We start from the raw sequence: 12,925 nt of genomic DNA, 5'->3' as shown, positions 1-12,925 counted from the left end.
TATTCCAACACCTGTCTGGAAATCTCTGTACTTTTGCTCTTGTACAGCAAGGAGAATGAAAATGCGAGGTGTGAATTTGAAATCAAAAGTTGAGTGCCCAAACATAGGTTAAACAGCCCACCTTAGTGCTCTGACATTCAAAAGTTTAGCTGGGGAATTCACCTCTTATTTGTAAGCCTGGTGATTTAAGCAACTGTGTACTTTAAAATACTAATGCTTTACTAAAATGTCATCAATATTCCTGCTTTTGTCTTATTTAATTTCTTTCCCCTTGTCTAAGTGTGCTTGTTCTTTTAAAAGACATTCAATTACTGTCTTCAGATGATTTTTTACTACGCAATAGAAGAAGCCTTATAAGTGGATAGATGATACAACTGTGCAGAGATTTTTTTTTATGTGCACTCTTGAGGATGTAAAAGAGGTCAGGATTCTGACATTCCTCCAAGGATGGGGTTTAGCCCGGGACTCTGCTTCACAGCTGGACCTGGCTGTCTGCAGCTGAAAGAAGTGCCTTTAATTTAAAAGCAAATGTGTTAATGGCATTACACAAACACAGGTACCTGAAGTGGTCCATATGGGTGTTATTCTTCTGTTGTTCCCATCATGAGCCAGCACAAACATTATAGGAAAGGTACTACACTGAGCCCAGCCCTAGGCAAAGAGCTCCACAGGACTGATCCACTTGGGCTTTGCACTGATGAGCCTATGAGTGAAGCAGCAAAAGCCTGAGAAACTGCAAGGAGCTGGAGAGTAGAAAGGAGGTGATGAGAAATATCCTGGTGAAGTTTTCACCAGAGAGAGTGAGAACAGACAAGGGGGGGAAAAAAAACAAAACCAAAACAAATGTTGGGAGCTGCTTCCACAAATGAGACCAAGATGTTTTTCTCCTTTACTCCACACAAAGAGAGAAACATTGTTTAAACATCATAAAAGGAGAAAAGGATAACAAGGTATTTCAGAATTCATTCTTGATGTTCTTTACTGCTGATAACAAAGTGTTTTCATGCTTTTTCAGTGTGCAATATTAAAATAGCATATATTTAAGATATTTTAATTCTCAATTTCAGACTCAATGTGACTGCTTAATAATAAAATTAGAAGGAAGAGATGGCAAGAAAGTATGAGGAAATACAAGACTTAGACAAAGACTGGTCTTCCAAAGAAAGCCTGTATTAGAAATACTAGTTTAGTTCACTAGTTTAGCCTGTATTAGAAATACTAGTTTAGTTTTCCATATCCATATTTCTCACCAAAAGATGAAAGGAGGCAAAACAGAAGCTAACCAAGCCGTTCCAGTGCTGCAAACCTGCAGATGAAGCATCAGTGACACTACGCTGAAGAACAACAAAAATCTTAGTGCTACTGTGCAGTTGTACAAAATCCAGACTAAAAGAGGGATAACTTGCAATACCTCTGGGTTTTTTTACTGCAAGGACTGTTGAGAATGTTAATAATTTACAGCATTCATCTTGGTATCTTCCACAGTACTCTTCAGACTGAAAACATCTCTGATATTTTGAGAGCAAACTCTGCTAGTCAAAGGACTTTAAAAAAAAAAAAAAATCCCACTAGCTTTCATCTAGTATTTACCTAGTCCCAACTAGCACAAAGTTTCAGAGGCAATTCTCAGTGGCAATGGTGACAAAATTCTGCATTTTGCACTATCTCAGAAAAGAGACGGTTTACATTTTGCTCTTACAAGCCCCAAGGCAACCTGGGCCCAGTGCATACCTTTGTGTATCAGGAGACAACCAAGAGCCAAGCAGGCTGCAGCATGAACTGCTCCCTGCCACTGCCTGGGCACAACGTTTCACCTCGGTTAGAATGGTTACACTTGCTGAACTTCTCCTCCTGGATCTCAGCTTTACCAGTTTTCACATTTTTGACAAAAGTGGCTTGAATAAGGAGTTCATTGAATGTAAGGCTCAGGTTTAGTGCTCCGAACTTCAGCTTGCCCCTAAATGTTTGATTCAGTTAAATCCAACACAGGATGTGATCTACATTATCCAAATGAATGGATGAACACTTGCTGAGAACACTTATTCTTATGGAAATTCAGACAACCCATTTCAGGGGCGTTCCAATATTTGACAAGACAGAAATTTAATGAGTTAACTTGATCTCATTAGATTTACATAATTTGGAAGCTAATGATTAGATGAACAGCATTATAAATCTTTAGTGCCACTGTATATCCACACATGCCCTTAAAACATTACATGGGCCCTATTTCTGATGGGAGTCCATTATTGTCTCTTACATCCTGTTGCTGCCTTCCTTTCTAAATAAATATTTTAAAGCCCTCCTCTGTCATGCTCATGATTTCATCTCCTTTGTAGGTCCTAGTTCCTGCTTACCCTTGTCTGTTGGGTTATCCCCTCAGATTTTTCCTTTCTGCCCACCCACCCTTTTCCCTTTTCATTTATGCCACTTACAGTTTTGATCTCTACTTGTGTTCCTCCCGATCTCAGCATGCATTCCCTTTCTGATGTCTCCCTCCTGTCTTTACTTTGTCCACTCAGAATGATTCAGTGAACTGGAGTTGTGACTGCATCTTTAACTCTGCAGGGAACTACAGAGCACTGAATCAGAATACATTCCCAATTAATTATCACACATATGGCTCCTATTCAATTAGCCTCAATTTGTTTTATTGACTGCCAGGGGCAAAAATTTGAGAAAAAGATATGTTACCAGTTAAAGAGAGACTGCCAAACAGTTAAACTACATCTTTGAATTTTGTATTCAAAGCCTCCCTTGAGTGTGAAACTCCAGGCAACTCAGAAAACACTTATTTTAATATCAAACCTACTTGATTAAAGGTGCCTGGTTTCCTTGCCCACCCTTTCCTATGGTTTTCCAGCTCGGTGTGACTCCACACATGGAGTCAAGCGATGAGGTGAGGGCTGGGTTGGAGAGGAGGTGTGCAGAGCTCCGTGCTACAGCAGGCAGCCACAGGGGCACACATGGTCACTTGCTCTAGGGGAGATCACAGCACAAGACACTGAAGGGAAGGGAGTTTCTAGCAGGGCTTCTTTCAGCTTGGGGCTGTACCTGAATCAATACTCCCCACACCTGAATGCTGTGGGCTTTGTCACTCTGCAAAGCTCCACACTGAAAGGAATTAAAGACTCCCAAACCAGGCAAGTGTTGCAGGTACAGGCCCGTGGGCAGTACTGGTGGCATGCAAGACAGAGAGTGGTTACACACTACAGGAGGGAGCAGACAGGGAAGGGTCTTGAGAAGACAGTCAGATGAATAATTCTAATGAGTAACATGTAATTTCAGAGAGCTCATGAAGAGCTAAGCCTGAAGTACACACAAAGATGTTCTTTGTTCTTCAAACATTTTGGTTTTCTCTATTTTCTCCCCCAGTGCCAGAACCATGGCCACAAATGCCCCTGGAGAACAGGGCATAACTTCCCAAAGACCAGTTTATACTCATTGTTTTAAGAGAGGAGCATGTTTAAAAAAAAAAAATCACCTCTATTGGGAAATCTGCCAACCTTAAGAGAAGAGAAAAGAAGGAAAAATGGCAGCACCTTGCTAATATTTCAGCTTCTGCACCGCTGCCAGCCAGGGACTGCCACTTACAATTGCATCAATGCTACACTCAAGGACACCAAGTCAGGCCTAAGCAAACCTCAGTATGGACTGTAGCATACCAGTACAGGCTGGGCTGTCACAGAACTAAGCACCTTTGAAATTTCCAGAAAGACTGGAAATTCTACAAATTCACCAAATTCTACATGCTTTGTAAAATAGGATTGGTAAGCCCTTTTGATTTGGAGGCAACACCGAAAAATTAAGGCCAAAAACCATTCATTCGTTGGTCCTTTTTGTTTGGACTTGTAAGTCCCGTGCCCTAATAAACACCCATTTCAGGTTAATCTGCACACTGATACTTATTTATACTGTTTTGAAGAGTTCTAAATTAACTCTCAATAAAAGCCTGAAGGAGCCCTGAGGCCAACTCAGTGAAGACCTCTCTTAGAAGAATCACAGTCACCAAAGGGATCAGCATTCATCAGTGAGTAATAGCTGTGAACAACGGCACTAGAACCTCAGATCATTTTAGAGCAAACAGAAATACATTGCTTCTTTCTGGTCAGTTCATAAAAACAGGATAGAAATAGAGGCAGACAGAGAGAAACACAACAATTTGCAGAGAAATCAGTTTGGAAAAAACTAAAATAATTCCAATGAACAGTAAAACTCAAGGCTACAAGGTGGCCAGGTAACTGGAAATATTCAAGAAAGTTTGAACTCTAAGCGAGTTTGAACCCTAAGCAGGGCAGTGACAGTAGTTAGATCATAACATATGAGATGATATTTGATGAAATTAGGCAAATACTATCTCCTGTCAATTAGGGGGGGAAAGGAGAAAAATGCTGAAGTTATGCTATTCACTGTAAATTAAAATCCAAACCATTACTGAGCTACAAACATCTGCTGCAGTTGGTCCTCTGTAAACATCACTACTATGGAGGTCTAAAAACATGTGAAAATCAAACAAGACAGGAAGAAAAAGACTAAGAAAAAAAAAAAATCCAGTCTTAAAAAGAACAGCTTGAAAGGTCTGAGTGTGCGGATCCCAAACAAGGCCCATGGACAGTTACGGGTGAGTGACATTTTGTGTTTGGAGCAGGGGTTTTAACAGCTGTAACAGATGAGCAGGCTCACAGGGAAACCAAAGGCACCAGCATGTGTTAAAAATAAGCATTTGGAAGTGGAAGGCCTGTTATTTTATGGGGGAAAAGCAGAGGAGCAGACAGGTACTTTTCACAGCTCCTTTTCCCACACACATGCATAATGTGGGGTCAACCAGAATTATGTGTACACTGGGAAAACACTTCTCATTCCACCTGCAGGTTGTCTGCAATGGGCAGGTTAAGTGAGCTGGCAGAAAAAAAAGAAGAAAAAGCCATCTGCACTACATCTGAAGCAGGGCAGGTTTCCCTCACCCTCCATTCCCAGCTGTATTAACCCTACAGGTGGTTATTTTCCAGACCACAATGACTGGAACAATAACACAGTGATACACTTTTTAAAAAGATGGAGGAAAGAAAGACTTGCTCAGGTAGTCCCAAACACAGAGAGGCATCCTTAATGCCAGTCTGAGATAACTGGCAATTTAATCACAGCCTCTTTAGAGACACCTAATTAATTCAGTTACACCGCGCTGTAATTCATTCAAGGCACTTCAAAGCAAATGCAAGTTGTGCCTTACCCAAAAATAGGCACTGAACTAGAAGAACAGAAACAGGAAGGTACAGGAGAGACAAGCAGCTTGTAAACAGTGAAATCTCCAGATTCCTGGGGGCAGTTTGCTGTTTGTGGGGATAAGTCATAGCTGCAGCAGAGAACAAACAGGCTGTTCCACGTGATCCAGCTGTTACACCCACTGGGGAATAAAAGTAAACTTCCTACTCTGTTCTGTCATTGTCATATCCAAGATACAAAGGAAGATAAGAGGAAGGGAGGAGAGGACAGAGTCAGGCTGCAGTGTGACAAAGTATTCGAGAAAGAAAGCAAAAGCAGAGGAATTGAACAACAGTGTTTGGACAAACACTTTTTGCTTTAAAGCTCCTATGCATTAAACAAGATTTACTGCTATTTCCTTTTCTCTCTCTGACATCTACAGCCTAATCATTCCAACAGCTGTGAAAATAGGGACTAAAAGAGCAGTCTACAAACTGGGAAGCGGGACCAAGGCCAATGGCTGGACAAAACCAGTGTCACAGCAAATTTTCCTTTGTAAAAAAACAAACCCAAAAATAACAGAGAGAAAGAAAAAATTCTCATAGTTGAACTCCCCCACGGTAGCCAGCTCATGAGCAGCGGCCCAGCTTCTCATTTGACACCCCTCTCTTTTCAACAACAAAGGCAGCAAAAGCTGCAAAACTGTGATTGCAAGAGTTCTTCTTTCTCATTAACTTTCCTTAATGCCTTATTTTTCCTTCTTTGTCATCCTTACTTTCCCCTCTGAAGGATCCCTGACCTCAGTGATGTATTGGTGTAGTAGACTCTGCCTGCAGTGAGTACCAAAGGGCACACTCCAAACAAAGAGCATCTGCTGACTGCAGGGAAGAACACCCGTGCTCTGCACACACACCACAAGAGCCCAAACAGGCACAGCATGAGTCCTGAATTTTGAAGAGCGTGTTAGGAATTTCACAGTTTGCTTGCTATCAAAATGAATCCCTTTTTCTTTTTTTAACCACCTGAGTCCTTCAGCTCCTTGAAAAAACAAACAACACCATTTTAATTTTCCAAGACTTTCAGCTCCAGTTTGAATCATCTAGAATCGAAGAAGCTCAGTCAGAGAAACCTGAGGATTCAAACTCCTCTTTAGCCAGCAGAAAAAGTGGAACTAAAAGAAACCTGGGAACACAAGTTACATGTATGTGCACTCAGAAAACACCAGGCAGGGATAACCAAACCAACATTTTAAGGAACAGATGGATCAGTTGCTCAGCACTCAGACTACTGGCCTAGTAGCCCTGTTCTATTAATAAACACGGTACTCTGTACTTGCTAAAGTTCAAAGTGTCAGCTTTGGATTCACTCTACTAAAAATGAACTGGATCTTTTTTTCCCTCATCTAATTTCAGGCTGTTGGCCCAAAAGAAATGCCAAATAATTTCTTCCTTCCTTAAGAGAAACAGCAAAGAAGTTTGCTTGACAACAAAGAAGTGTGCAAATACTGATTACAATCAGTACAGAAATGACAACCTAAGAAAGCAATCTAATTTATGACTTGAAAGAAAAACAATTTTGATACTTAGACTGCTTCTCAAAGTTGCTTTCAGTTATTCCAATTAAGAGATTAAATTATATTTAAAAAATAACCTTGGAACTGACAATACCTAAATTCATGTAAGTGTAAATGAATTATTTGTAGCTAATATATGATAATTTAACGTAGTCATCAATACAGCAAGGAAGTGCTTAAAAAGGAGTATGGGAAGCAGGCAATAAAAAAAGCTATATAAAGTACATTGAAGGTAGCTTTCCCCTGGGCAAAGTTCTTGTCAACAAGCAGTGAGTATGGAAATAGCCAAAAAAAGATCTCCAAGAGCTTCTGCTTTTGTATGCACTCATCTCAGACAACACTGCAGTGAACCTGTGACTTTCCACAAATATCCTGAGCTGAACTTGGGGAAACCATCAATGCACTCCACAAAAGAAATCTGTACAACAATTTCCCCATCTGTTTGTTCTGTCTTATGTAACCTTAAAATGCAGTGCACATCTGGCTGTAAGAACTGCAGCCCAAAGACAGGCAGATGCGCAGGAGCCAGAACAACCTTCCATTCTAGCTCAAGTTCCTGATCCTATCTAACTCCACAGCTCAAAAAGAAAGCAATTATGCTACCCCTTGAATTTTTTACACGTTGATGGGGCAAAATTCAAAGCAATAAGGCAAGGCCCATTCAGTTAATGAAATTATTTGAAGTATTTTATAGAAAATTTCCTTATTCTTAATACTAAATTGCTCCCCTTCATTGCCTTTTTGTCTTTTCACAGTGTCCTTTTAATAAACCAGGAATTTTTCAGTCCAACTCTCATTCATTCTGGTTAGTTCCTCATGTGAAATGGAAGTAAGGCAAAGGAGAATGAAGTACTAGAGACAAAATGAATACAAATTTAGAAGGAGTCACTCCATGTACATATTCTGAGATGCCACAGGTTCAGGCAAAGACTTATTTCCCTTCGACGACAAACCTGAACCTTCTACAAGGCTGTTTTCTACTTCTGAAAGGTTTTTACGAGGCAAGGTTGTGGTTTTTGCTTTAAGTGAGATCATAGAAGATACAGCAGAATTTCTAACAAGCAATAAAGCACAATTTTTTACAAAGAATAACGTAAGCCTTCTGGTTGAATACAAAGTTGTAGGTGCTGCTTATTTTGAAAGGACAAGCGGTGGTGGACTAAAGTATTAAAAGGGTTTGGTTTTCTGCACTTGACGTTTTACAGTTTATGGATAAAATAATTACCTTACTTTGCAAAATTATTAGCATCAAGTTCTTCACTTCCCTTAGTGGGAATGACAGATGGTCATTACTGATGAAAACAAGTCACACACACACCCTTGTTAAAGTATTGACTATCAACCATTTTCAGATACTTCCTGTGAATATCTCCTGTCCATTTTGAATCAACATATCAGACAAACCAAAAGCAAATATAAATGACTCCCCCTATTTCCCTTGACAATAACCTAAAGGCTTGACACTAACATAACTATATGGCAATGATGTGCCTTCAACAGAGGTTGGTTCTTAACTGGTACCTAGAAAGGGAATTGCATGCCCTCAAAAAGCTCTGATGAAGTAAAATGTAGCAGATGTTAAAATCCTCTCTTCCTACTTAATATTGTTCAGTTTCCATCCAAAAATGTATAGCTGCCTGTGGGATTAGTGGCAGATTCCTGTCTTTCCATAACTGCCCTCCACTTCACTCCCTTGAAAGAATTAAACTGCTGACCCAGTAAAAAAGATGTGAGAGAGAATTTTGTTAAGATCTAGTCCCAGTGTACAAAACTCAGTTCCCCTCAAAAGCTTTCCACAAATCTCATCACATTCAGAAAGGAATGCAAAGCGTCTTTATATAACTTGGCTTGTCTGTCTAATTTCTTTATAGATGAGTACATATTCACTCACTGACACAAGTCAAAATGCAACAAAAGAAAACTCTTCAAACTAAGATACACCAACATCACCAACACAAGAGGTGGTTAGTGTGTGGCCCTTCTCACTGGTGAGGCCAAGCTCAGACTTGGCCAATGCAATGTTCCCTTTCTATCACAGTTCTGCAGCTGCAGAGTTACCTGCTGCATCCCAGAGGGTAGCATTTAATCAGCCTAGTTAGTATCAAATGTATTTATGCAGTCTGACTGCTAGTGCCAAAGGCTTCACAGATTTATTTGCTAGCACTAGCTAGCAAGACAAAAAGGCTGACAACTGGGAGTTTTACTGCTTTTTTCTTTTTCACAGCTTCGTTACTGTGTCTGTACAGCAAATGCAACATGACGCCTCATCTGTAACATACTGATAATTGCTTAAATACATTTGCAGAAATAGCCAAATAACCACGGGAAAGTAAAATGCCAGAAACGTGATTCAAAGGTTAACCTCTCATGCCCTAATTTAAGGATTACCTTTGGAAACAAAAGATACCACCAGAAATGAAACTAATGAGAGCAAAACCTTTACAAATAACAAAGGTAGAAATTTGTGAATAGTCTTACTTGTAGTTTTTCTCCCAGAACTTGATTGGCCGTGCGTACGATGCGATGAAGATGACACTACCCAGAAATGGACTGAGTGGTGTAGAAAAGACTGAAGCAGCCAGAGTTTGAAAAAAAAGCATAGCAGAGTCTGAAAACTGCAAGTTAAGGTAACATGGAAAGGGAGGAAGGCAAGCAGTGACAAATCAGCCATTATCAGCACATAGTCAGTGGCTCTTCAATGCTACAGTTTTATTATTGGGGTGACTCTGTCTAATCTCCGCCCGAGGACAGATGCTAGGCATTGGCAGTGCAGCAAACACCCTTTTCCAGCTACCTTCCGTAACATAAAAGTGCCTTTCCAGAGTCTGACACAGAGTTTAAAACATGCACACATGAGGAAAAAACTAATCTCTTGGAAATAATTTGTTCTCCACACTGGAGTCTGGCTTTCACTGTGTCCAGTGTTCCATTCTGTGGGTTTCTGCTTGTTTTGGAATGAGCTGGTATGTGGAGAAACTATGCCTCTGTAGTCCAACCTGCTGGTTCAAAGTCATGCTTTCACATTGATTCTTACTGAGAATTTACTCTTCCATGCTGGCCAAAAGCTAAAAAATGTTCAGCATTTCATACTTTTTGAAACATATAAGAAATGAGAAGGTTACTATTACAGGGAAATAGTAAGTATCACACATAAACATCATAATAAATGCCTGAATCCATTGTTTATTTCAAATGTAAAGTCATATTTCAGGCTGCTGGAAAGCAAGTTAGGAGATGGATAAGGATACTGAAAAAGATGCAAATTTAAAGGAACATAAATAAATGCAAGCAAATAAAATGTTACACTTAAATTCTTCATTAATTCATACCACATCCATGAAATTTAAGGAAAATACTTTCAAACTGGCACAAGAGACCAGCTGTCATTCCTTACACCTCTCTTGGGATGGAGGTGCAAAATAAAGAGGCCATGAACTAAAGGAACCACTATCAATGGACAATGATCAAGCACATCTCAATCTAAATTTCAGGTAAAATCACCCAATAACCAGAGTGTTTTAGCTTACCCTCTTATAGCAATATACTGTACGTGTGTCCCACAAACCCTAGACTTCACAAAAAACCCAGTTTAACAAAAGTAGCATCATTGTTGGTACAGAATTTCCAGAAAACTGCTAGCTAGGCATGCTCTAAAAGCCATTTGCAAAATCTAGAAACAAATACTTGCCAAAAGATGTCTTTCAAATCTCTCAACCTTACTAAAAGAGAGTGGTCTGGAATGATGTCTTTGTGCATTAGAGATTGAAAAATGGGCTGCCCTGAGAGTCCAAAGTTTAAAAAAGTGACACAGAGCAAAAAGCAAGTGCATCAAAAAAGTTGAACTGCCACATTACAGTACAGTCATAACCAAGCACTGGCTGTGAAAGACGAACAAGTACTTACAAGTGTCAGATAAGGGAAGGAGGCATGGGAGCTGAAGAGAGGAAGAGAGAACAAAGAGGACAGATAAGGGCAGCAAACCAAGTTTTTTAAAGTTGGTATTAATATAATGATTGATTTAAAAATTGCCACCATCATGAACTAAGACATTTCGCACACCACTGTGAACTGTTTGTGTCTTAAATGTAATCAGTAGCAATGGGGTTTTTTTTTCTCAGAAGACATAATGCTCTACTAAATGGAAAGTAGAAGACACGACCCATTTGATTTGTGAAAAGTGATTTTAACTTTTTCATATCTGTAAGCATGTCATGAGAGCAAGTGACAGCATCTGACTCTTACGTATATCTAACATGTGCAATTATCTGTCACAGGGGTATTTTCATTTGAGGACGTCCTGTATTAGGTCATTATTTATTTACTTTAAATACCAATGCTTTAATTATGTCTAAGTAAAAAAGAAGTGTCAAAAACTTACAGGCATACTTTCTTTCAAAGACCTTTAACCTGACCCAAGACAGGTTTCCTGTGTACCATCTTTGTTAGGATACATTGTCTAGAAGCAGAACTTGTTTCCTTGTGAATAATGGATTTTCTTTCTAACATGGCCAAAATCAAATTTTGAGATCAAAAACCTCAAAGCTAAAACCTCTTCAACATTAAATAAAACATTGCCTTTGAGGATTAATTCTTGCAATTTAAAAATATGTTCAAATTCAAACCAGCTTCAAAACAAGTAAGTGAATAACTGACATTTTGAAAATCTTCCATCCCCTTCTTTTAACAAAAAACTATGCAGTAAGGCCAGCTCAAATCCTCTGTTTCTCAAAACCCACATTTTTACTTGCAATTACTACAAGTCCCTTCCAGGCACACAATCACTTAGAGGCTGGGAAAACTGACTGTCACAGGGCTCTGTTTTCTGATGTTAGAGCTGTAACCCTGAAACAACCAGAACAGAAACTCTCCTAAACAGGATAATCTCAACTACAAACTCCTTTTTTTTCCCCCCCTTTAAATTTCACTGTTCCCTTTTTAGATAAAATCTGCCTTTGAACCACAAACTACACTGACTTTCTCAGCATGCTGATAATTATAGATGCATAACCTCGTCTTACCTAAATGCTAGGAAGTGAAGTTGCAGATCTATCCTCGAGTCTGCAGCCCATTGCTGTTCCTGGTCTTTTAGGATTAAGAGGGACTTTGAAGGGTCACCTATTCCATCTAGCAGCCACAAGCAGGATCAGCTAAACATATATGACTCCTGATAGACATTCACTTAAAATCCTGAAGATTTCTAATGGTGGAGACTCTACAAACTCCACCAGGCAAAACTCCACACATGTTGTCCTTCATGCTGCACTCAAAGGCATTAAAGTATGCTGAATTACTCATATCAATGAGCTCTGCAGCAAAAGTTCACCCTGGCACTTTGAAATTTAAAAATTTACATCCTGTTTGCAGAACTGATTGAAGCAATTAAGAGCCACAAATAATTAACTCTGAAAAGAAATGGCAGGTTTAGTACCTCTGTAAACTGTAACATGCATTCATCATTACTGTTTGCAGGGTTATGATAACAACAAATAAAATTACCGTGCAAAGAGGCAGAGTTATTGCTGTTGTGGGAATATTAACTTCAGCATTTAACCAGTATCTTAATTGCAGCACTGCCTTAGAAGACAGATTTGCATTTACAAAGCATACTACAAATATAAATAATAAAAAGCTAGGCTAGATCACTTTAGCAATAACTCTGTAAACAAACAAAACTCTGGTTTAACTACTTTCCATTTTGCAAAATTTAATTGGCAATTTTATCAAGAGCAAAGTTATCACTGCAGAAAATATTTGTGACCAAAGGGAAACTTGTTGAAATGCAATCTTAGTTCTTAAATGTTTTGCTAAATAAATTCATATACACTTCCCCAACAGAAATGAAAATATTTTTTAATTGTGAAATTCTGGAAGGATTTGCTATGAATAACCTAAAACTCTTAGGACAGATCACTGCTTTTATAATGCTCTCCTTCTATAAGGAGACAATCTAAAACTTTCCCTCTGGGAGTTATTCTGTGTGCACTTCCCTCTCTCCGAGGCTTCCATTTGTTCTTCCCATCTAGAAACATAAGCATTGTTACTCAACACTGCTTATGTTTCACAGCAAAGAGCAGACAGAAGAAATCGCTCAAGGGAAAAAAACCCAACCCTGTGGGATGAAAGGGACAAACACTGAAGTGCATATATCTA

General features: G+C 39.2%; 1 protein-coding gene across 1 annotated transcript in view; it reads right to left on the bottom strand.

Moving 5' to 3' along the window:
- The window catches only part of PCNX2 (pecanex 2), a 150,885-nt gene that overhangs the window by 44,635 nt on the left and 93,325 nt on the right, over window positions 1-12,925 (bottom strand). Inside the window, exon 23 of the mRNA XM_041485485.1 lies at window positions 9,254-9,381. Within this exon, the coding sequence (XP_041341419.1) occupies window positions 9,254-9,381 (128 nt within the window). The remainder of the gene's footprint in view (window positions 1-9,253; window positions 9,382-12,925) is intronic.

Source organism: Pyrgilauda ruficollis, unplaced genomic scaffold (assembly GCF_017590135.1).
Source record: "Pyrgilauda ruficollis isolate IOZ18807 unplaced genomic scaffold, ASM1759013v1 scaffold70, whole genome shotgun sequence".
NCBI lineage: Eukaryota > Metazoa > Chordata > Aves > Passeriformes > Passeridae > Pyrgilauda > Pyrgilauda ruficollis.
This window is presented reverse-complemented; position numbering and strand designations above follow the sequence as displayed.